The 26,082-nt window shown below is 45.6% G+C and overlaps 2 protein-coding genes across 6 annotated transcripts; one reads left to right on the top strand and one right to left on the bottom strand.

Moving 5' to 3' along the window:
* The first annotated feature begins 495 nt into the window (after positions 1-495).
* Positions 496-2,323, top strand: LOC3290175 (homeobox protein Hox-D1). 2 transcript variants are annotated; one of them, XM_557160.3, is made up of 3 exons: positions 496-654; positions 1,415-1,664; positions 1,736-2,323. In XM_557160.3, the coding sequence occupies exons 1-3, from the start codon at positions 637-639 to the stop codon at positions 1,783-1,785; spliced, it is 318 nt and encodes a 105-aa protein (XP_557160.2). In that variant the 5' UTR covers positions 496-636; the 3' UTR covers positions 1,786-2,323. The 2 variants fall into 2 exon arrangements, with proteins under 2 accessions (XP_557160.2, XP_001688882.1); XM_001688830.2 differs by having other exon boundaries at positions 1,415-1,667.
* A 1,334-nt stretch (positions 2,324-3,657) lies between these two features.
* On the bottom strand, positions 3,658-24,633 carry LOC1277086 (unconventional myosin-Va). 4 transcript variants are annotated; one of them, XM_061642915.1, is made up of 10 exons: positions 23,433-24,633; positions 12,000-13,296; positions 11,365-11,927; positions 11,133-11,153; positions 10,844-10,957; positions 10,328-10,764; positions 9,092-10,260; positions 6,037-7,144; positions 5,320-5,956; positions 3,658-5,234 (listed from the first exon to the last, which is right to left on the bottom strand). In XM_061642915.1, the coding sequence occupies exons 1-10, from the start codon at positions 23,457-23,459 to the stop codon at positions 5,001-5,003; spliced, it is 5,607 nt and encodes a 1,868-aa protein (XP_061498899.1). In that variant the 5' UTR covers positions 23,460-24,633; the 3' UTR covers positions 3,658-5,000. The 4 variants fall into 4 exon arrangements, with proteins under 4 accessions (XP_061498899.1, XP_061498903.1, XP_061498902.1 ...); XM_061642919.1 differs by having other exon boundaries at positions 9,293-10,260; XM_061642918.1 differs by having other exon boundaries at positions 11,386-11,927.
* Between the last annotated feature and the right edge of the window lie 1,449 nt (positions 24,634-26,082).

Genomic DNA, 26,082 nt, shown 5'->3' with positions numbered 1-26,082 from the left:
AAGAATGGACACAGCAGCATCGACGGCTATTTTTTTGTTTGTTACTTTGTAATAAACTGTTGGAAAATTGCACACCACCCACCAACCCCACCCCGCGTCGCGTCGTTTGTGGAAGACCGCGAAAAGAAGGTTTCACGATAGTTAAGGGTTCGTCTCCTACTCGTCTACTGCCAGTAATGATCACTTTGAGCCGCCACAGCGCCGACCTATCAAATCATTCACCTCCACCTTCCCTTTCATTATCCACGGTGCGCAGAGAAAAAGGGGGGTTGTGGAGAGGACACACATGGTGCCACACATTGAATCAACCGAAAAACACCATGCGTCCGCTTCCTTCACCTATACTGTACTGTACGACTGACTGTACATTACTCGGTACGCATCCCCACTACCGCGCCAAACAGAGGGAGTGACATCGCGGGTGCGATAACGCTAAGCCGCCACCCCCCTCCTGCTAAGAATAATGCTGCATCTGTGCATGCGCGTATATAAGCACACCGGATAACCGTTGATCGTCAGTCAGTTCTCAAACGCCTTCAGTACAGCCGGCCAAGCAAAGCCACTCGTGGAAGTGATCTAACGCTTCGTTTCTGTTGCGATCCAAAAACAAACCAAAGCACCTTATCTTATTCTACAATGGCATCGTTCAAAGTAGTAAGTTTTTTGCCGTGAAGTGTGCAAGTGTTGTTTTGTGTGTATAGAAATGCTTTAAAGAGTGAATAGAAGTTATTCAGAACAATATAAAAGATAGCAATAGTTTTGGGTATACGAACAGAATTGTGTTTGATTGTGACAAGGGTTCGTCGCTTACTGCTTTACCAACGAGCTTGTTGGGTCGTTGAAGTCTTTTGTGCGGAATTTTTCCATATTCTGCTAATTTTGCCATTAGCGAGTTTTTCAAATGCTTTAAAGTGTAATAAGCGTAAAAGAAGATGTGTTGGCATAATCTTAACGTCTCCAAATCACAAATAATCGTTTTAAGAACTATAAATAATTAGACTGATCAATCGTTACGATCACTCAGATGATTGTAAAACTAAGATAGTTTTTATAAGCAAAAGTGCTTTCTATATAAAAATTGTTCTTCTGAGCCTCACACCCCATAAAATAAGCCCCTTTAAGTGTAGATGTTCTCATTTTCAAACTAAATCCCTAGTAAAATTGCTGCTGATGAGGTTCGTTGCTTCCTTTTGCATCTCACCGCATTGAAGTCTTTCGTCTTAAACTTAATGCAAACAAGTTTTTTTCAGTAATTTATCATTTAAAAGGCAAGAGCATTGTTTTAAATCGATTGCTTCGCATTCAAATTGCATTTTTCTCTCTTTTCTTTCACAAATCAAAGTAAAAAAAAATCACACATATTTTACCAAAAAAACTATCAAACCGCTCATTTATGCCTTCCACCCACCCACAGACCCTGTTCTTCGCCCTCGTCGCCCTCGTTGCGATCGTGTCGGCCATCCCTGCCCCGCAGCAACCGGCCGCAGCCCGGCAACCGATTGAGCCGCGTCCTGCAGCGGCCGCAGAAGCAGCGGACGAGCTGGAGGCCGGCGCCGACGACAAGGACCTGAAGGGGGCTTCCTCCTTCGGCTACGGCTACTACGGCGGCTACCCGGGATACTACGGATACGGCTATCCCGGCTACTCCTACAGCTATGGATGGGGTCGTGAGTTACCGGACACAGTGTCGGCGGCGGGATCGTATTAACGTTGACTCTTTTTGCTCTCCCAACAGGCTACCCGTACTACCGCTACGGAGGACTGTACGGTGGATACTGGTACTAGAGTGTGCTAGCCCAGAGCTTGCCCCCCCACCCTCTAGTTAGCCCATTGCCATCATACGCACCCGGATAAGCGAACGCAACGCATGGAACTTCTGTCTCACCGGCAAAACATCAAACCTTTAGTCTGTAGGATCATCGTCCACCTGAACCCTTCCATCACTGATCTTCCCCCCTTTCCCCGCCGTTCTTCCGATCACAAACTTGACTCAAACACTTTATTTAAGCAATAGCAAATAGTTTTCCACTTCTTTTTTTCCTGTTTTGTTCTGGACGCTACTGTGTCCAGGGTTTTTTTTCAACAATTTGCCCAAATACCGTTTCCGTGGGCGGTAAGCCGTTCCGTCGTTTCGGTACACGTAGTTCATCTTTTCTGTGTTCTATCGTTCTATTTATGAAGCAAAGCAAAGCAAACACAAAAAAACCAAAACGCTGCCGTTCGATTAACGAAACAAGCAAAGCAAAACAACAAAGCAAAAAAAACTGGAAACTTTTGTATATAATGGTTATCCTTTTTTCTAATAAAAAGAGCATAAACAGTACCCACAGTGTTTGAATTATTACAGTAATCTTCAACCTATATAATAAACTAAAAAAAACATTGATAATATCACAATTTTTAGACCGGTTATCATGGATCGTTAACATATATTTCCATTGCATTCAAAGCATTTCCTCAACCATCATTTAAAAATTCTCTCCCCCCAACAGATCCAAATGCTCATCCCAAGCAGCCCAATTAAACGTAACGGAACTCGTCTAATTACACTCTACTCTAGCAAGGGAAAAACAGCTTCCAGCTAACGGAAAACATACGTGCCAAACAGCAGCCAGCATCCCTTTAGAACGATCACCGAACTGATCGTCCGCTTGATTACGTGGAACGGGTAAAAACACCAGAACCGTTGCTCCGTGCAAAAATGCAACCACAATTTGTTGAGTCAATTTTCGTGCCTCTCGTACCCATTTACCGAGAGTTTTCCACGCACACTCTCCCGCAATTTGCCCTAATTGCACACACTCCGTAATTGGCCGCCAAACCGTAAGATGCTGTCGTAAAAGCGAGCACTTAAAGTGCACATTCACCACTAGCACAAAACATTCGGAAAATTTTAACAAACTCCTTATAATTCGTTCGTATTACGATTTAAAATTTGCTACCAGCAAGTGTCGATACAATTTGTCTCGGTATGTGTAAAAGCGACGCGTGGCATTTGCATCCGCTTTAACGCACGGTTGTGACGCACCCTGCACAAATCGTACCCCCACCACCAAACGGGGCATCATCATTTACATACAACATTGTCAGGTAGGAGCGGGGAGTGCAAGAGTGGCCCGATAGTGAACAATTCATTACCAATTCTACACCCATCACGCTAATGCGCCTTACGCATGGTCACCGTGTTTGCTAGTTGTACTAATTAAGGCGTCTAATTCGACGAGCGCTCTGCGTTCCATGCCAGGTGCATATGACTTTTTTGTTTGCTGTGTGAGAAGCTTGTTACCTAATCGGAAGGGCAGCGCAATCGTTGCAGCTAACCTGCCGTGTTGACCGTTATTGGCGCGCGGTCAAGTTCGGTCCAAAGTGAGGTCAAGTTTGTGCTGAAATATTTAAGAAAGAAATAAATTAATAAATGTACTTAGAAAAGGGTTAAATTTAAAATTACCTTGAAACTTTTAGCATGATTATCACACATAATCGAGCAGCTTGGCTCGTCGTGACGATAATTTCGAAAACGTATTGATCTAGGCAGAAGAAAGTAATTAGAATATTGACATTTCTACTAAAGCTACTCATTTAATACATCGATAAATGGTGAATAAAGTAAACAAAAATCAATCACTAAATAAGTCATCAGTAAAGAACAGTCCAAAGTCGTTGCCGTTACGTATATTTGCTCGTGGGTTTTCATGAAACGCTAACGATTTATTTACTACAACGGAGCGAGTGCAGAGAAGAGTGCACGACTGGTGGTAACATGGTTGTGCACTTCTCTCTGCCACACACACACGCTCGTCCACCGTTTTCATACGGCAGCTTTCCTATATTGGTCGGTCTAGATAGTTCAGATAAGTATAATGATCTACGCCTTCCAGATTGTAGAGGATTCGCTTTATAAACCCCTCCGAATTTCAATACAATTCATTCAACGTTTTATTATTGTTTTTTTTATCATTCTGCACGATCATGCGCGATCGCGACACTTCGCCTAAGACACGCTAACGCTACTAAGTTCTCGTTCTAGTTCAGATGTAATATGTAAGTATGTTATATCTGCTATGGTTTTAATCCATCCTTTACTGTGGATAATAGACTACTGCTAAAGCCTACGCTACACAGCTTGCTGGATGTACATTGATGTAAATATAATGCTTATTTCTCCCCCGATCCCGTTTACTATAGAACTCCACCGTTTGACTAATATGCGAGTTGCCACTTCGTCTGTCGATAACGGACGATAACAAAAAGCGCAGGCGTGTGTCTATGTTAAGTTATTGAAATGCTTTGCAAGCGTACAGTTTTTTTAGACGTTCATTTCTTCCCTGCTTTTCCCATCCAATTAGTTCAACAATAACAACAACAAGAATAAATCTCACAATTGGAAAAGTAACTTAAACCGATACCGATCAACTGCTGCACCCCGTGCACAACAACCGGGACAATGATCCGTGTATCGGTTCCATCGCAGCAGCTTTCCCAAACGGGGGCCAAGCGGCCTTACGGAGTTAGAGTAGGCACACACGTTTCACAGTAAAGTCCAATCGAGTTCAGTCAGTTTACGTTCCCATTTTCTCCCCACCCACACAACACCACAAACGCGTCCCCCCCCCCCCCCCCCCCCCTTAAAGTTCGACAGTTTTATAAACTTAACGAAAACAACTTACGCGCTTAACTATCGCTCGTGATTCGATGCTAATAAGAAAAACAAGTCGTCCGTCAATGGGAATGATTGATTGGATTTCGTTTGCGGAAGTAATTTCCAATTGCACTTTCTCTTCAGGTATGGTAGTGGTGTCTTGTTTTGCACGCAGCCACTATTCACCGGGGTTTTGAGGTGAAAAAAAAACAAGCCAAAGGAAAAACCGTTCGAAAAACAACAAACGCACACACACACTTCCTAACAACCTTAACTTAAGCGTAGCAAAACATGAGTTCCATTAGAGCAAAGGAGCTCCCCTTTTTTCTAACAGTAAGTAGTCGCTTTTGCGCAATTAAGTCTAGATCTTGGTAACCAAACCCTCCAGATTCAGCTCCGGCGGCAAGTCAATCTCCTCCAGGTTGATTTCGCTGTACTTGAACAGCACGACCAGCGGGCTGACGAGCTCCTCGTCCATCATGTACGTGTCAGATTCGCGCTGCTCCGAGCGCAGGTTCAGCTGCTGCGTGAGCTTCTCAATGAATGCCGGCCGGATCTGGTTCTCGCAATCGTCTGTCTTGTACGATTTGATGATCTACAATGATAAGTGCGCAACAAAGCGATCAAAAACATGCCCACAATAGCCTCACATCAATGCTCGATCGCTCGATCCTCCTTACCTTCAACACCTGCGCGGTCGACAGGGCCGTGCTAAGCTCCAGCAGCGTGTGCACGTCCTCCTCCGTCTTGCGGGCCTGCAGTATCGACGAGATCTGGTTGAGCGGCAGGAACGGTTTCATCACGTCCGGGCCCATCTTCATCTTGCGCACCCAGTCGTCCAGGCAGCCCATATTGTACCGCAGCTTCATGCCCGTCTTCCACATGCACAGGTCGCCGCGCAGCATCAGATTGTTCACCGACACGGCGCAGATGTAGTGCATCAGCTGCTTGAAGATCTGCTCGATGTAGCATCCCTCCAGCCCGAAGCTGCTCAGATGGTTGTACACACAGCCGAGCTGCTGCACCAGCAGCTCCGGCTCCGATCGGCCCTGCTCGGGCGAAATGTCCAGCGACATCGTGCGCCGGCTCTTGCCCCGTGCCGTCTCGTCGTGGTGCAGTATGGCGGGCACAATGTACTGCTTCAGGCTGTCCTGCACCTGCCGGATCAGCACACTGTGCATCGAGATGATCGTTTCGTGGATGACCTGCCGATACTCGGCCAGGTCAAAGTTTTTCAGCTGCTGCGCGTTCTGCACGTCCGTGTTGTACTTCATGTAGTCTTTGTAGCCGCCGAACTGTTTCATTAGATTGTGTAGCCTGCAAAATGGAAGGTTTGAAAAGGGATTATTTAAGGAAATTGAGTTGAAAAGACTATTCTTAGGTAGAACGACACTTACGTGAGCGTATTTGCGAGCCACATGACGCGCACCTCCACCGAGTTCGCGCCCCGGTACAGCCGCTTGATCATCTGCACGAACCGCGTCAGCAGCGACCGCACGAGCTGATCCATGTTGACTAGATCCGTGTACCGGATGCACATAAACACTACGTACGCGGGCAGGCTCGGCGCTAGCGTCACAGCGACCCGCGGCTTCAGGTCCGTCACCAGCCGCTGCATTATCTTGCTCTCGTCCTCCTGCCGGTACTTCAGTATGCCCTGGGACGACTGCGTCTGCTTCTTCACCACCGCCACCATGCTGTGGAACTCGTCGTTCATCAGGATGGAATCGTTCAGCCCGTGGTCGCGCAACCGATTCGACAGGATGTTGTTCTTCTTCAGCAGCTCATTGTTCTTCGCCAGCAGCTCGTTCAGCTGCTCCTGCAGCTCCACGTACGCCGCCGTCGACTTCCTCAGCTCGTGCCGCAGATACTGCTCATTCTGCCGCACCGTCTCCAGGTCCACCTCCTCCCCGACCTGCTCCACGTGCTGCTGCAGTATCGCCTGCAGCTCCCCGTTCTCCGTCCGCAACCCGTCGATGATGCGATTGTTCTCGACGAGCGTTTCATTGTTCGCGTCCGTGATGGCGCGCAGCTCCGACTCGAGCTGCCGGTTGACCAGCTTCTGCGCCTGGAACGCTTCCATCAGCTCGCCCTCGTCGTGTATCCGCAGGCTCGTTTCCGCCCCGTTTGCCGTTTGGCCGAGCGAGCGCAGCGATTGGCTCTGCTGCGCCAGGACGGCCTTCAGCGAGATGCACTCCTCCCGGCGGCGCTTCAGCTCCTCCTGCAGCGCCCCGTACTGGGCGTCCATCTCGCGCGACTCGACGCCACGCTTGATGCTGTTGCGCAGCAGGTTGTAGTCCTGGCGCAGCTTCTCGTTCTCAACCTCCAGCTCGGACGCACGGATCGAGTCTTCCGTGCTGAAGGTGGAGGATTTCTTCAGCCGGGCGAGCTCCTTCCGCAGCTGCTCGCTCTTGGACTTTTCCTCCTCGAACAGCTTGCGCATGCGCAGTATGATGGCCGTTTGGTCCTTCTCGGGCGACTCGCCTACAGTCGAATCCGAAGGGTCTGCAGGGGTTGGAAAAAAGGGGAGGGAAAGAAAGCAAAAATTTAATAAGGAATGTTCTTCTTGATTTAAAGGTAAGTTAGTGCAATTAATAGCGTTAGTAGGATATAGATAACAGTAAGTGACTGCTAGTACTATTAGTATTCTTACAGTTTTGTATATTAAAAAAGACAAATTAGATGTAGTAACTCTGATAAGTGGGTTAATAAGTGAATTACAGCTTACGCTTAGTTAAGGCCATAACGGTTCTTCTTATGGACAAAAATACATACTCATACCAGTATTAGATTGCTTGTTAACAGTATTGTCGGGATTGTTAATATTAATCGCGATAAAAATATATTTATCACGTGAAAATGGATAAATTGCTGCACAAATTTCTCTAAAAACGCATCATCGTCGTCATAATAAATGAGCTTGCAATAGTTTTAGCTCTAAAAGCTACCCAAATTGTCATAAAGTGCAAGTACACAATAGACGAATGACATTTAAGAGAAAAATGTTTTGCTATTGTATGGTAATATGATGATCCCTAACATGCTCGTTGCTAGTTCAAAAATAAGATAGAATTGGCAAGTTTTATGATATAAACTAGTGTTTTAAACATAGAGTTTGACATTTGATGATTGAAATTTCTTCAATACGCCATTGGAATTCATTTTCTAATCTGATTTTTTTGCCGAAATTTAAAAACAATAGGATTATTTGAACTGTTTTCATAAAATTTAATATCTATACTGGTGTTGAGTGTATTTGATTCAGATTAATGAATTTGAATGAATCTTTGAAATGATTCATTGAATCTGAATCTCGGTAAGAAAGATTCATGAATCTCAAAGATTTATATATCTCGAAAGATTCATTAATTTCTAGGAATTCTTGCATCTCCAAAGATTCGTAGAGCTTGATCTTCTTATTACTCTTGTTCTTGGCTTTACAACCTACGTGGGCTATACCAGGCTATACAGGCTTTCGAGACTTCTTGGCAAGTACCACGCTGCCGGATAATTTGTTTCGCTACAGAGAGACGATCGATGCGTCGTGCGAGTTAACCACTTTACTATGGAATCGCGCAAATACAATACATAAGAATATTCGATTCGAGATTCGAATCTCTTATTGCTGAAGATTCATATGAATGAATTTAAACTAAAAAGATTCATGAAACCCAACACTAATCCTTATCGATCTTCCAAATTAAGTTTTTTTATGGAGCAATTGATATAGGGGGTTTCAGCGTTTTTCATACTGTTGACATATGAACATTCTGTATGGAAAGTTCATCTTTTGTTGCGCTGTTGATAAAGAAGTTACATTAGTTAGCTCTATGTGAAGAGAGTTAGATTCTATAACACCTTTCTTGGACACGCTAATCTGACAATCCAATTGGATCCACTTTGATTACCTTTATTGGATTATTAATGAGGGATAGCTTTATCTCCAGCGAAACCGTGTGCCGAATCCATGTTAAATACGATATCTCGAGTGCTTTTCCTATTTTAACCTTTGTCAGTCATTATGTTACGATCAACAGATAAAGTGAGAAACCATTTTAAAATAGACGATATAACAAACAAACGGTTTCAAACCGAATGTAAAGGGAAGTATTTTTTAGAACCTGAAATTGCTCCTCAAGCTTAGTCTTATTCTGATTACTAAAACATTTAAATTTGAAATGGTAAAATTGAACTAAAATTAAAGTTCCTTGATGATGTCCAGGACGAAATGTTCAATCAATTAAATGGAAATGAACTTTGCCGTTAAGCACTCAGCGTGATGTGCGATTGTGTGTGTGTGTCTGCATGCATTGCTTAGCTAGTTGACCAAAAAAAGGGTGTTAATTCCAGTGCAACGTTCTCCTTCCATTGCGTGCGATTAGTATGGATTAGCAGCAGCCTCCAACCGGTACCACCAGTTCCACCACAACGGCCTCCCTCCGGCATTCTCACCTTTCAGCATACCGATCGCATCGGGCGGCGTCCGGTACACCCGCTCGTAATCCACGAACGGATGTCTTTTCTCCTCCCTGCGTGACTCACCATGACTAGCGACAATTGTACTACTAACGCTATAATTACTACCAACAGAACCACCGCCGCTGCGGTGACTCCCCCGACCAGCGCTTCCCCCACCAGCGCCACCTGCGTCACCTTCGTATGGATGGGGCGAGGCACGCCGAATGTCCAGCGTGTTCCGCCCGGACGTGTAGCCGTAGTCCTCCTCGTTCGTGCTGGACGCATTGCTGACGGAGCGTGAATGAGTTTTCAGCTCATGCGAGTCCGCCATAATGCGCTGCAGCCGGCGCACCTCCTGCCGCAGCGCGACATTCTCGTTCTCCAGCACGTCCTTATCCTTCACCGTGCGCTGGTAGGCGGCATGAATCTCCTCCGTGTCCGCCTGCGACACCAACCGCGCCTGTTCGATCTGCGTGACGGCCGTGATCTCGGTAACCTCGCGCCGCACCTTCGCCAGCTCCTGCTCGAACGCGTCCCGCTCCCGGGCCCGTTCCTCCTCCTCGCGCTGCTTCTCCTCGAGCAGCTGCATCTTCTCGTCCCGCTCACCCTCCAGCTGGCGGATCGACAGCATCAGCTTTTCGTCCTTCTGCACCAGCTGCAGCTGCAGCAGCTTCAGCTCACCCTCCAGCCGCTTCATGCCGTCCAGCTTCTGGCGCATCTCGACCACCTCCACGTTTTGCTTCTTCAGCGCAGCGTTCTCCTTCGACAGCACGTCGTGCCGCTGCTGCAGCTCGATGATCTTGTTCTCCAGCCCCTTGTACATCTTCTGGATGTGGGCGACGGTGCGCGCCTCCGCCTTCAGCTTCTTGAACGCACGCCGGGCCAGGAACCGCCGCACCGCGGCCTGACACTTGATAATGTGGTCCAACCGTGCCCGGTACCGTCGGCGGGCCAGATAGCCGCGGCAGAAGCGCTGCACCTCGGTCGCCTTGTAGTTGTCGAGCGCTGCGCGAAACTTGCGCCGGGCCATAAAGCCGCGGGCACGCGTTTGCAGCCCCAGTACGGCTGTGCGAATCTGCACATACCTCTTGCGCTGCAGCCAGCCGCGCGTGTACCGCTGGATGATGATGGCGGCACGGTTTTTGCGCAGATTGTCCGCGCGTCTAAAACAAAGGCAAACAAACGTGCATTAAAACACAACACATTGAAATGAAATCAAAACGCTCATACTTTCTGGCCAGCATTCCGCGCGCGTGTCGCTGCAGCCCCAGTGCCGTCTGCTTTAGCCGCAGGTACCGGCGCCGACAGACGAACCGCCGGATCAGCGACTGCACCACGATGATGTGCTTCTTGCGCGTGTCGCTGCGCACCTGCTCCAGATAGGCGACCTGCCCGGCACGGAAAAAGATCTGCGTATTGCCCAGCCGGTACTTGTCCTCGTCCAGCAGCCAGTTGCGCACGATGTTCGTGCAGGTGGCCTTCACGTGCCAGTCCACGATCTGGGCCCGCTTGCACAGCAGCCGGTAGCGCTCGTAAAAGTCCTCGTACTTCCAGCGGGACGGGAAGCCGGCGGCCGATATGCGGACCGTTTCGAGCACGCCGCAAGCGCGCAGCTGCTGCACGATCTTGGGTGCTTCCCATTTGAACGGTGCTTTGTCGTCGTTGGGCTGGAAAAGCGAGACGAAAATTTATGTTTAGAAGTGATTGAAGATTGGAGCATTGAAAGACCTACGGGACTGCTCCTACCTTAATACAGCGCACGTAGTGGGGCGTCGTGTTGTGCAGTGTCGTTATCAGCTGTGTCAAGCTCTCGCGGAACTGTGAACCGACCGTTTTTCGTTGCTGCTTCTGAGTCATCGGCTGCATGTAGGGAGCAAAGTGTGTTAGACAAAAATGAAATTAAATTTTACCTCAGTTCTCTCTCCACCATTTTGATTGTTTTACCAATCGCTTCAACTCTTAAATGACATGATGAATCGACGCCACACAGTTAGAGCAATACTCGACTCGAGACATACTTCCAACAGAAACTAACCTTTTTCTTCTTATCCACCGACTGCCACGTTCAGCACGGGACGACAACAAGCGAGGGGAAAGACAAGCGCATTAGAGTGTGTTGCGTGTGTGTGTCACACAAGACGACATTGTACAACAATTACACAAAATACAACATAAAGCAATGAAATGTATGGCAAAAAGCATGAAACGAAACAAAAAAAAAAACAAACCAAATCAAACACAAGCTCCAACCATTCCGGACACCTTACCTGCGTTCTTGCCGCACTAACCATAATCTTCACCCCAGCCGCCGGTGCGGTCTTCGCATCCCCATCGCCACCGCCCTCCTCCTGCGCTACCATCAACCGCTGGCAGAGCCGCATCCCGGACGCTTTCAGCACGCTCACCAGCTCCCGCGAAACCGTGTCCCGGTTCTTCTCGAGGAAGCCGCGCGACTCGTACTGCACCGTGTCGGAGAAGTGTTTGATCAGGAACGCGCTCGTGCCGAACCGGGGCCGGTCGAAGTGCGGATACTTGCCGCACTTTTCCATCAGCTTGCCGACCCACGAGTCGTCGCTGCCCCGCGGCATCCGGCACTCCTCGTCCAGCAGGTCCAGTATGCCGAGCTTCGACTCGATCAGATCGATGCACGGCTGGTTGTCGTAGAAGTCAATCATCTTCCACTCGATGCCCTCGCGCAGGTACTGCTCCTGCTCGAGCTTAAACACGTGCTGGTTGAACTGCTGCTGCAGCTTCTCGTTCGCGTAGTTGATGCAAAACTGCTCGAACGAGTTGATGTCGAACGTTTCGAAGCCGTAGATGTCGAGCACACCTGCAAAATGGATGGAAGATGTGTTAAGTGTGCTCTCCTTCCGGGTCTAATCGCCCACCCAACCCAGCTCACCTATGAAGCAACAGTTTTGCTTCTTGCTGCCCGCCAAATTGCGATTAATCTTCTGCACAATGTGCTGAAACAGCTCCGCGTAGATGTGCTTCGCCAGTGCGTCCCGCGTCGCCTCGGCCGTCTGCTTGTTCATCGGTATCAGCACGCTGTCGTTCATCGACTCGATCTGGCGCGTCACAAGCCACTTGCGCAGCTCGCCCCTATCCAACTGCAGGATGTCGCAGGCAACGTTCAGATGCAAATCGTTGCTCGCAATCGAGCACGCCTCACTGTCCACCTCCGATGTTTGGCTCTTCTGCCGGTGGTTAAACACCACATTCCCCAGATGCAGTACCGACGCGACCACCTTCATAATGTCCCCAATCTCCGCATCATCAAACCCGAGCGTCTTGAGCGCCCCCAGCGTATCCTCAAACTGATCCCTATCCGACAGCTTGCTAATGTTCGGCGACTGGCCCTGGTTGAGGAAGTGAAACTTGTCCTGATGGTCCAGCATCAGCTCGGGCCACTGCTCCCGCCCAGCACACAGCTGGTAGAAGATGTGGTAGTTCCGTTCGCCCGGTGCCTGAAAGCAGACGCGCGACTTCTCCAACAGATACGTCTGCATCGTACCGCCCGTCAGCGCCATCGAATGGTTGTTCAGGAACAGCAGCTTGGTGAACTTCCCGAACCGGGAGCTGTTGTCGTTGCGCGTCGTCTTCGCATTACCGATCGCCTCCATGATCGGGCTGCTCGCCAGCACTTTCTTCTCGATCTGCGTCTCCGACTCGCTGCCACCGACGGCGGCAAAGTAGCGCATCGCGTACTTCGCTGAAACCGTCTTGCCCGCACCGGACTCGCCACTCACGATGATGCTGATGTCACACTTTTCCCGCTCCAGCTTGGCGTACGCTTCCTCCGACACGGCGAAGATGTGCGGCTCCAGCTCGCCCATCGCGTGGCCCCGGTAGGCGCGGATCAGGTCGGGCCCGTACAGCGGCAGCTCGGCGTACGGGTTGATCGCAACGAGCACGATGCCGCAGTAGGTGTAGATCGCCTGCCGGTCACAGAACCGCACCTCGAGATTGTACAGCACGTCCGGCTCGTGCAGGTAGGACAGGGCGGTGAGATCATTCTGCCCGATCAGGATGGTAGGGTTGCGGAGCGGAGGCAGATCGGCCGGGGTTTTCAGTGGTACCGTGTGCTCTACCCCGCGGTCGGTGACTAGCTTGAGCTGTTTGTCGTCCTGCTTGTAGTCCTGGGCGACGACGGCGCCTTCCCAAACCGTCTCCGGGTGAGGTATCCACACCCGGGCATCCTGGAGAAAGTGGTAAATAGAAGAAAAGAAAGAATGTTAAATCTGCTGCAATTCTTTGATGTATTGGTATCATTCAGGGTAACTTTCATGCGTGTTTGACACACTTTCCAATAGATGGCGCTGTCGATCGCGTAGTGTCGTAGTACAGTTTGTTTTACACAATTCTGAACTTCGGCACAACAACTATTAAAGTTCTAGGCATTGCTTAATCATTTTATGGACTTGGCCAATCGTAACTGATTTGTAACCACACCGTTCATAAAGATGAGATCATATGGTGAACAAGACGTGTCAGATCGTGACTGTATCGGGGAAATATCCCAGAAAAAAATATCGACAACAAATGACAAATGATCGTAGAAATGTTCTATCGCTGGATAATTGGACTACCTTATTAGACAAATAATCGACAATATTGTAATAGGATTTCACGGACAACTAAAAAAAGATGCAATGTAAACATTATGTTTGAGATCGCTGCGACCCGAAATTCTAACGGTAAACAAATTGGCTCCTGCAAAGTAAGGAAGTTTGTTGTTCCTCATCCAAAAGCTCCCGTCGTAGTATAAGCTATCTAATATACAGCTAAGTGGATAAAATAAGACTGTCCGCAACAATAGAGGTAGAGTAGAGGGCCCAATTTAAGGTGCCAAAGTGATGTGCAACGCTAGCCGCAATGACCAGGTTAACAATGAACAATGGCAGAAGTATCAATGGATACTCCTGGAGCAGGCCTTACCTCGAAGCAGATATAACGCATGATAAGTAAGTGTGTAAGTAGAGCACTATACGAGGTCATTGAGGAAACACTGGACTTTGCTACGAGGTCCTACGCGAAGAGTTCGTACGATCAATGATCGTTATCTGTAGATCTCTCTAACTGTATCATTCTTACTACGTTCCCACTAAGACTCCGGAAAAGGCAACCAGAAGAATAGGCCATCACCAGGCATCTGAGCGATTCCAAAACTATTTTAGGTTTAACAAATATACCTTAAATGCTTAACCCACATGATACACCTTCTATTTGGCGTTGTGACCTCCCGATCATGCCGGACTATATAGGCTTTCGATACTTATTCAATACCACGCAGCCAGATAGTTAGTCCTTTGCTACGGGACGACGGTCCATATAAGGCTTGAACCCATGACAGGAATGTTATTCAGTCGTAAGAGAAGACGACAATACCATGGGACCGACTGGGACGATCGATATAATACTGAAGATCATAAAACAGATTGTCTCCACATGAAAAATCCCAAAATATCCGTTTATATACTAACATTACGTGTAGAGAGAATATAACAATAATTTGGAAGGATCTAAAAACTCTAATGACTCGTTCTTGGTCTATTTAGTGTTGTAGTCTTGTCAATCTTTCTTCAAACAGCTCATAAAAAAGCAGACGACATATATCAAAATTGAAGAAGACCGAATTTCAATAAACATACTCGATGGCAAATCTGTCTATAAGCTTTTTCACGTTGAAATACGCTACCACGACTCCGGTCCTATCGGTATCAGTTTTCCCGGGCGACGGTCATAATCACCGTGAAGCTCGAAATCATTGATCCGTTGCCCGTATATGCCCTTCGCTGAAAGGTCTGGCTAGCAGATGCAGCAGCCACAGGGCGTCCGTCCGTCCGTCCACTTACTGTGCCGTTGCCTTCGCCATGCTTGACTAATATCCAGTGTCCGGAGAATTAGTCCACGGACGTGGTCGTGCCAGCCGATGCAAAAACAACTAGCGAGAACTACGCCTCACGAACGGCGTCTCCAAAACGGCGTCCGCGCGAGGAATTTGTCACGTCTGGCGTGCAGCAGAGAGACTGCAGTGTAAAAAAAACATGGCAGTGTACAGGCTTTCCCCGCTACTGTTCTAACCTTTTTCTTCTACCGGTCGAAACCGGTCAAAAAAAAATTGTGGAAAGAAAGAAATGGAAGTATAAGTGTATATAATTACCCTATCCACCTCATCCACCCCGCGTTGATGACCAACGGAACAAACTGCTTTTGCTGGATCGAAAACAGTCGATGGATTCGGTGAACTGTGCAAATGCTGCTTTGAAGCTCCGATTACAAATGCTACTTTACTGTCCCCGCTCCGCCTCGCAGCAGTGTGTACTAAGCGTAAAGAATCTCGTAAAGAACCCCAACAAGGTAAGGGCACTAATTCTCGGCCCCTGCTTGAGAGAGAGAGGGATTGAATTTCACCAACGCCCTGACATATATCATAAGGCAAGGAAAAGTGTGGACAATGGGCTTTCATACCACACAGAGAGAAGCACCCAAGCCGTACCAGTATGGATTACGTCGTTTCAGGGAGGCGATGTACTGCTGCCGCTGCTGTACACTGGACACCGGCTAATGTCAGTTTTAGTGCGAATCGATAACCAAAATTGCCCGTAAATGTTACTTCTTATAGGTCATTACTGTTTTTAAATGGGAAATAAACAAGTAACGTTAGAAGTTTTTACGTATGGCAATACATTTTTCTACAAATAATGAATGTTTTGATAGATTATTTGCCTAATATTTCAAATATTGAACTAGATTTCATCATACAGACTAATACTTTAATACATTCCTGTACATAAACTCCAAAAAGAAACATTATGGCATTACAACATTGCTTTTAATATATCCAAAGCAGTAAAATTCAAAGCCTCATTAACCGATTATTGGAAAACATATGGTTGTGTTTTCCCCATTGGAAGAGAGAACAACAAAACCTTGCGCCAGCGCCTTGCAGTCTATTGGAATTCAGTGGAAGTGCATTGCCTCTCACAATATCGCAATGGGAAAATGGGAGGAAATTCACTCTCACTGAACATTCACTCTCAGCAGGGGCAAAGGACGAGGCCCTGAGAGCAAACCGAGAACAAACACGCGTTGCATCCTCGAAAGGATAACACGCTAACCTCGATGATATCGATTTATCTCAGCAGCCGTTCAAATGGGAGAGAATGCGAGAGATCCCAATGTCAAGTTCATGGCCAATCCATTAATGATGACGCACCGTGGCACCCTGTGACGTCTCCATCCTCCATCCAGCCGATGGGGATATGAAGCGCGAAAATAAAAAAAGCCAACATCAATAAAAGTGGATGGTATAGAGATTAAATTTTAAACCACCTACCAAACAGGCTTTAGCGCGATTGGATGGGAAAAATACGTCCAATAAAAGTGGGTTGATTATCTTGCCTCACTCCTTCTGATTTCGTTTTCCTTATCCCTTCCCAAATATCGTTTACCCTATGACCCTCAAGACCCTGTGTAAATGTAGGGTTGTTGTTCCTTATTTACACTTCTAAAAAGGCATCCATCTGCCACGACAGCACAGCAATCACCTTACTTCAAAGCCTCCAAGTACAACTCACCCATCTCCCACCCCCAGTGGGCAGTGGGTTGTAGTGAGTGTACCTGCTATTTACTCACTGATAGCGTGCAATCGTTACGTCAGACGTGTGTGCTGCAGCCGGAGTAGTAGAGCTTTACTCATCTCATGTGTATGTAGTGCTGATAAAAATGGAGAGAAAAAAAGTGTATGATACCGTGGATGGCCCAACAAGGCAGCAGCAACACACAGCAGGTGAGATGTTTGTGTACACGAGCATCGCACATATGGTTTTCGGTGCGATAAGAATGTCTTTTTGAGTGTAAAAATATAGGGGCCTATAGTGTACTGCAGGCAGGTGTAAATTGAATGAGTTTAGAGCTTCAAAAGAGAACGTTAAATTATTGAGAGACTAAAAGAACATTCTGCAATTACAATAAACTGCAGAAAATACATTTCACATTCCAATAATTCACATTAAATTCTACTTGTATTCTTAGAGCGGGAACGGGAAGAGCGAACAAGAACAAAACAGTTCGTTCAGATTCAGCAAATGGACGAACAAACAGCGTACAGAAAATTAGACTACTGCCTCGGGAACAGACTGTACATATGACCGGTGCAGAATAACGATAGATACTCGTTCTATTCTATTAGCAGACTTGCATAGTTCCTTCATTCGTTTATGTTCTTCAAACGAAAAAATAATTCCAACTAGAGGTTCAGTATTCAATTAAATGTCTAATTAGAAAAGCTTGGACACTGTTATAAGGTTCCACAGGACTGTCAGGAAGGTTTTTTTTAGCGAAATAACAGATGTAAAAGGGATAAAATCACATAAATTCTGGCAATTGCGATAAAAATAAAGATGAAAGAGGCCCCTACAAGTCCAACTTCTCATGCGAACAACAACAACAATAGCTATAAAATACACAAGCGTAAATGTATATATAATTTGAATAGAAAGGAAAACATTGTTGTTTGACGCACTCACATTCTCTGTATAACGAATTTTTCTTGTTCGTTTATTAAGTGATAATGCCAATTTCTAATAACAAAACAATGAAAATAGTACTTACTATACTAATTTCACAAATTAATTTCCGTTATTCTTGTTGTTTTCTGTTTATTTTTTGTTTTGTTCATGTTTTGTTGTTTTTCTCTAACTCATTACTGTTTTTGATGATTTTGTTCAGTTGCTTCACTAGTGTCTAAGCAAATCATTTAGATTGATGTGTTAGTCTAGTTATATGTTATTGTATTTTGTTGAAGTAAGAGTTTACGAATTACGATTTACGCATTGTATTTTTTCCTTATTTTCTTTTCTTTTTTCCTTTATTTATTTAGTTTAATATGAAGATATTATTTACTTTCATTGTGTATCTTTATTCTCAGAGTTATCCGTATGTATTAGATATTCAATCTTTCCAAACAAATCTTCATCAAAGATACAAATATTCCCTACTTGTGCTTAGGCTCATTTGCTCAGCGCTCATAATCGCTACACTACTACATGGTTGACATCAAAAACAACATTGTGTTGGCACAACAACACTGTAAATTATTCCATTTTTCATTTTCTTTTTCATTCCCCCAATTCCACACCGAACATAAAAATGGTAAACGTGATGAAGTATTTAAGATAATCAACAGACAGCTCATCCACATATTTCTGCAACGAAACAAACACACCAAACAATGTTGAAACACTGTCGAAGCATTTGCACTATTTTGAGACGCTCTCTCTCTCTCTAGTGAAGATGATGCTGCTGCTAGTGGTGGAGGCTAGATATTGCACATACCTTTCCCATACCGGAGAGCCACCCGGGGGTGCATTATCATGCAATCCGGCCTGCAATCGCCTCGCCGTCCAACCGAAGCAAAGCCAAGGACAGGTCGCGGAGCAGCAGCAGCAGCAGCAGCAGACACAGATCGGGGTTATGGGTTATGGTCGTTGCACTCGAAAGGCTCAACACACCTTCCAGCGATGATTGCAGAACGATTTCACGATCGTGCTACTACTATCTCCCCACCAACAGCAATTTGACCCCAGCACCCGTTTGTTGTGTCTTGTGGCGTTGGTCGTTTTCCATCTATTATTCCACCCTCTCGTGCAATCGCCGGTCTTTTGCCACCGTACATGCGATTGCGACAGTGGCGGAGGCTCCACTGTCGTTCTGCCGGAACAAAGGCCGATCGTTTCACGCACACAAACGTCTGGAGCCTCTGCACCCCACTTTAAGAGTCTCTTCTTTCTCCGCTCAGTGGGAGGGTACTTTAAATCGTGGAAAGGTTGTGAAGAGTCATTTCTTTCTCCAGCCCTCCCCAAGACAGTAGAGAGCTCTTTAAAAGCCGCAACCGTCGTGTACTTTCCATTCACGATCAAATGATCGGAACATGCTCGTAACAACCCCAAACCGAATGCGGCGATCATTTCTGGAAGAAAGTTCTCCATTGGGTGCATAAATTGGGCTTAAGGTGGACCTTTTTTTCTCTCTCTCAACAAAGTCTCACCATCCACCCACCTTTGTGCAGTTTGTTGTGGTATAAACACAGCACCGAATCCGAAGTAAGTGGGTCACAGTGCTTCTCACATTCTAGGCTGGCTGGAGTGACCTGCTTTTACTGCCACGATGGGCTGAGCTGAGGGGTCGTCGTTACCTGTGGTGTCGCGACCGTGAAGATTTGATAAGGGTTAGGGTTACCCACTGCTAGCTCAGCTCGCAGTGAAGGTTAAACCCATCTGGGCACGGAAGTGCGAGGAAGTGTACAATTTATTAATTGTTGTTTCCCATCACTGTTTCGGAAAATGAAACCCGTTACTAATGAAGCTTAACCAATGCTGTGTTTTGAGTGATTTGCTCAGATCAGACGTTAATCATAAAATTATTGTTAAATTACTTAAAAAGCTTTTGCGATAATTAGAGAAAAAATTATAAAAGATTTTTACAACTGACATTAACAAATATTTATCAATAAACAAACGTGTTTTAACATTACATTTTCAGCATTAAATTTCAACAAAAACCTTAGAAATTTAGTAACTTAAACAGTTTTTTACCTAATAATTTACCAAAATAGATCACAATTTACAACTACGCCGTGTAATTTTGTTAAGAAAGTTAACAGACTTTCAGTCGGATGAAATCGTAAAACATACAAAGTTACAAAACAGAACCTTATAAATGCGGCAAAGAAATGAGCTACTTGAACAATTTATATTATTTAGCTCACTGCCGAGCATAAACCTCCATGTGAAAAATAATCAATATATTGTTTGAAGTTATCAAAATATGTCAAATCTACAAAAATTTCCCTCTTTAAGGAAATTACCCCTTTTTACCAACAATAAGTTGGTTGTATATTTCTCTTAAAATATTCAACTTCAAACAACTTTAAAATAAAGTGCCTAAACAATTAAATTAAATTAAAATAAATGTAAAAATAAACACCTGTAAAGTACACTACACTTGTGCCTCCAAAACGGCAAAGCAATTATTGATGGAACTAATTACTGAGCCATGCACTTCAACCCACCTACAAACGACCATTCCCAGCAGAACAGTCCATTCGTTCCACTTGACACTTTGCTTTGCTTGCGCGGCACAGGCACTTACATTTCGAATCAGTTATCAGCCGACGGCGAGCAGGCGGTTAATCATCGCTCACACGCCACGCAAGCATCTTGGTAACTGATAAAACAACCCGTACCATACTAACAGACTGTATTAACACGAGACACAGTGAAGCCTTCACGAAAGTGTCACTCAAGAGCTTACAAGGGAGAGAGAGAGAGAGAGACAGCCGAATCGCTTGACGGAGAAGTTCATTGCCAATTCTTTCCAGGTGATAATTGGCTTCCACTTCATCTTTTTCCTTCATGTTTTTTTTTTGCTTTCTAATTTACTTCGATTCTAATACCCCGTTAACGATCGTGTGAGCGATACAATGCGCCAGAAGATGCGGCGTGAAAGAAAAATGGGAAGCGGGAACTTCTGGGCAATAAATGGGTACATTAATGGAACGAACAACCAGCTGTGTGGCCTTCGATAACAGACTTGGGCCTTCCAAAAGGGCCAATTATACTCCAGTTGCCAGTTGCTGCTCCAAATACAGACATTTGGTGTGTAGGGAAGGCCCGAATCCAAGCCACATTTCACGCAGGGTGTCTTATTATCAAATGTAGAAACTAGGTTAAGGGTCGGCACGGGGTTTTTTTTTGGGGGGGAGGCGGATGGGTGGACCGCGTTATCGTTTTCACACGAAATATAGCAATTTATTGCTGCTCGAAGGTGTCAAGGTTCGGCTAGCAGCTATGTGCGTTTTGCTACCAATTTAATTTCCAAGTCGCAATTTCTTTGTTTTATATTGGCAGTTACAAACTAGTGAAGGGATCAAAATCTGCTTCAAATAATACTAGAGAAAAGATATCTTAGTTCTTGATGGCAGTAACAACTACAGGCTGTTCCCGGGATACACCATTAACGATTGGCTTTGAAGATATCGTGTAACTCGAATATCCACGTAGGTTACTTTTCACTATTTTACAACCATAAAATGAGTGTCATTTTCATTGAAGTGGAAGTGGCTATAACTGCATAATGATGTATTTTATTGCGAGATTATCACTGTAGTATTCGTCCACAATTTTACATTTTAATAAAATACAAAAAGCAATTCATTTTGCATTAGACACTCAGTATAATTTGCTCCAAGAACTTTCAAATTAGGAAAATTGCCTATCTAGGAGTCTATCAAACATCTGGTACCGTGTACCTCGGGGACTATATATGTATCAGGTTGCTGCAGCTGAAGCAGTTTTGATACTAAAAATGTAATTTGCCCAACTGCAGGTTGCCATTTTATTTTCTAAAAATCGACAGAACCGGTTGAGATCGTTTATTGAAGATCAATATAAAAATATTTGCAAAGAGGCGAAAGAACTCCGCAGGAGCCAAAGCCTCTCTAAACCATACTAATAACAACATACAACAACATAGCAATATTAAAAATAAAATAAAACTTAAGATAACCTTACTTGCTATATATCTGAATACAGACATAAATATTTAAACGTGGCAACGGTAATATTGAAGTCAAAAAAGCAGTGGGACTTATTGAAAGCTTTACTCATTGAGATAATTGGATCATGAGCTCCTCTGTAAGTACGGGCCCGGTCTATTTTGATCAGAAAATTCCGAGGACGTAGTGCGTGGACAGGAGCGTACAAATTGATCTTAAGAAGAAGCTCGGGAACATCAATTTCGCCTATTATTAACTTAGCTACAAAAACTGATTGTGCTACCTCCCTACGACTCTCTAAGGACTGCAAACCTAGAAGAAGCCGTCTAGTTTGATATGTTAGAGGCTGGTCCATGTTGCACCTTAAGGAGATTATGGACTTTCAATATACAGTTCGAACTCACTGGTTGAAGTTCGATTCCCTGCCAACTATTGAATAAGTGCTTTTTAGTTTACACGTTTTTCCATAAAAAAATTGAAATTTTTCTCGGCATGCCATGAGATTTTTGAAAAATTTTCAAAACCCGGTTTTCCTATACAAACGCATGCTTTTTAATTGAACTGTCAGCCAACTATCGAGCGTTCAACTAAAAAGCATGCCAACTAAAAAGCGTTCAACTATTGAATTCTGACTGTATAATGTTCTATAACGCAAGAAACATTTAAAAAATTCAAATTTCAAAGATTTGGTAATCAAAACATAATAATATGTTGTAATGCTGCACGATCTGATGATCAATTTAAAGCCAATCGGCGATTTATGATCATTTGTATGAAATGCTTACCCAAAATTGAAAGCCCTGATTTATGCATACTTTTACATACAAACAAATTAGGGACAATTGGTTCGAGTTGGTTCGGCAGACAGTTAACGGACTGGTTATCAATCATTTACTATCACCTTGCTTGAAGAAGATAGATAAAATTCGTCATAGCTTCCCCAAATGTTGTTGATGGTCTAATCAACAGTCAAACGTTGTACTAATAAGTCTCGGAACAAGAAGAAGAAGCTGTATTTTCATTTTGACTTAAATTTTAACTTCGAGCATTGACTAATCGGCAGTGATTGATCAAGAGCAAATGGATCCAATTGGATGCTGAAAGTATAATTAAGACTCTAATAAGAGTATAATTTAGAAACTAATACAATCGATCAATCCAAGAATGCCGAGCTAGCGATTTTCCCCTTTCCTCAATCATTAGATATCCACTAACCCTTCAGATACTCGGGGCAATGACACATTACCTCTCAATCGTCTTCAGCGACTAGACCGCTAGACAAAATAGTCAGCACAAAAAAAAAAACATTTCCAAGACACTTGGGCCACGTACGGCCAAGAAACTGCTGGCGGTGGCGGTGTTCACCACACACACACGCGCGCGCCGAGTCGAATACGAGACGAAAAAAAGCACCGTTTTCCGGATGTGTCATTGGACCGTTTTCTCGCCGTTTCCTCTCTTTCGCAGTAACGTTACGACCAAACGACGACGAACTGGAGGCGAAATGGTTGCCTCCAGTGCACACTTGGACCATCATTCTACCGGCCCGAAAGAGGCGCACATAACAAGGTACACACCTCAGGAAGGAAAAGCCCCACCAAGGGCCGCGGCATTGCGAACGCGTAAAGAACGCGACGAAACCCTACAAGCGCGCGACCGATTGGGTCGGGTTTCTTGGGCTCCACCGTACCTACCTAAACAAACGCACCCAAATGAAGAATTAATAGTTAATAATGCAGTACAGCGAGTTCGGCGGGCGAGTTCGACAGCGCTTACCTTTACGTACAACTCCATCGACGACATGGCGAGTTTGTGTTGCTCTAGCTCTGCTCTGTGAGCTTTTGTTCTATCCGTGGAGGGAGGCTTTTGCTCCGATTTCGGCTTCCAAAAGGTGCGAAGTTCCAATACTCGACCCTAATTCCACCAGCACCACCACCTCCACGTACGTATGTGTGTGTTTGAAGAGGGGGTCTAACGCTCGATTCTAACGCTTATGCTACGGCCGCCGTGCGTCGTCGTGTGACGTCACAGCAGTGAACAACATCTTGGCAACGCTTCCTTTCCATAGCCATCTTTGACAGCAATAACAACAACAGTAACACAATTCACTCTCACGCACTCGTTACCTGGAACCTCCACCACCATCAAACAATCTGTATCTCACGCGGGTCACGCCACATACACACACAGAGTTGGATCTCTTTCTCCAGCTTTGCTTACGTCGTGCGAAAATTGCGATAAATGCGTTTGGTGGCTTTCGGCGAGGAAGCCTCACATATCCCCGCTTCCCTCTGCACCCTGCCCCCCTTTCCACAAACGCACCTGTACTAATGCAAGCACACACGCACGCACACTAACATGCAAACAGACGGAAGGCGCGTTCGCTTTTCACGTGCTTTTTCTCACTGGGTCACAACGGTTGGCTGAGATCGATAGTGAATGCGGTGGTTTACACAAAGGGGGTGATTGGGAGGGGTGGAAAATGGGTTCCAAAAGGGGGTGGTATTTTTTTTTATCGCCCAGCCTTCGAGCCACCTTTACTACACACGTTTACCCGCTCGATGCACATGGAGCGGCACGAGGACGGCGGGGAAGGGCACCTGCGATCGGTGAGGGGGGCACACACTCTTTGTTTGGGCATAACCTTTCTCACCGCATGGCTCTGCAGCGGAGCTATACACGCACACAAACGCACAGCGAGCCCAGCAACGAACTTTAAATGTGCAGCTTCAGCGCAATAAAAGACACTTTAATTTCAAACTCTCGTTCCCGTTTGCTTCGTTGCCACCAAACACGCGGAGCACACTTTCTTAAATGCGGTAGAACTTAAAGCCGACGACGACGACGACGACGGTGGGGGTCGATCAGCCGCCTGTAAACGAACGATGTACGTCCGCGCGCTACGGAAGGCGAGAGAGAACAAACAAACAGGTTCTTCGCCCTGCACTGTGTGTGCCCTCCTGTGCAATCGGAATCACGTTCGAAGGGAGGGGAAGAATAATGAACAACAAGAGTTGACAGTTCGAAGCCCCGCGGTGCGTGTACGTACACGCTTTCGCGGACGGGTGTGTGCGTGGGAAGCGAGCGATGCAGGGGTTTTAGAAAGCTTAACGTCGTACATCCGATTTTCAGTGGATAATTTTATAGTTTTGCTTCTTTTAATCCTGTGATGCATTTGTTTGACAATATAATATTATAATACTGTGTAAAACCTCGAATTTTACCAATTTGAATTAAACGTTCAAGTTATAACAAAGGCACAAAATCGCAAGGCAGAAGAATTAACAGAAGGCTGAAGGTGTTGTCAGTACAACGATCCGTAAACGAATGATCTTTATTTTGACATTCAGATTATCGCACAGTTGTCGCGGTGATGGTCATATTTCGATCCGGTATATTGGGCACTATGGTCTTATCAGGGGTCAAATCTCCAGGATATTACAGCTCGGCTATCCTGACAAACAAATTGACCTCAATTTGAGCGGCTTTACTGTAGAAATCTTCAATACTTATTGAACAGAGCTGGCATGAGAATAACTCACATACTTTCAATCACAACTGCTTTTCTGACCAACATCTCCTCCGGAAGTCTTGCTGAAGTTTACGGAAGTTACAGCCAAGCATAAGGACGATGATGATATCGAAAGGTGTTGATCCTGAATGATGTCGTCATATGATGCGTAAAGTTGGGTCAATTTCAAGGTGGGTGTCAATTTCAATCACAGCTGCTTTTCTGACCAACATCTCCTCCGGAAGTCTTGCTGAAGTTTACGGAAGTTACAGCCAAGCATGAGGACGATGCTGATATCGAAAAGAACTGATCCTGAATGATGTCGTCATGTGATGCGTGCGGTTGAATCAATCTCATAGTAGGTGTAAGTACTGCTGCCGCTGATCGGCATCTCCTCCAGAAGTCTTGCTGACGTTTACAGAAGTTACAGCCAAGCATAAGGACAATGTCGATCAGGATGAACCTGAATACTGAACGACACCACGATGATTGTTGTTCAACAGCTCAGCATGCTACAACTGATGCCACAGCACTCGAACATGACGCGGCGGTAGAGGGTGGTAGCGGGGTCAATCCATAAAGTGGCGGAAGGCAATACACACGATGAATCGGAGGCGATGACAACACGGCGTGCTGTGCACATGCAATAACAGAAGTGATGCGCGAAGCTTTTCCAGTATTCCAAGTAGGAGCGATGATAAAAGAATAGCCAACGGCCGTATTCATACTAAATGGCTGTGTCGTCATTGTCGTGCAAGATGAACAAGATGGCGGCCACACTAAATGCAAGGCTGGTGTCTTTGGGGTTGCAGGGATCGATATCGTTGTGGCTGGTGAATCTGGCGTAATCTGGTCTAGCCATGAGGCAAATCGTTGCCTAAACATCGAATTGGCTGCCTATACCGGCAAGCACAC

This window comes from Anopheles gambiae, chromosome 2 (genome assembly GCF_943734735.2).
Source record: "Anopheles gambiae chromosome 2, idAnoGambNW_F1_1, whole genome shotgun sequence".
Taxonomy (NCBI): Eukaryota; Metazoa; Arthropoda; class Insecta; order Diptera; family Culicidae; genus Anopheles; species Anopheles gambiae.
Note: the sequence above shows the minus strand (reverse complement) of the source record. Positions and strands in the feature narration are given on the sequence as shown.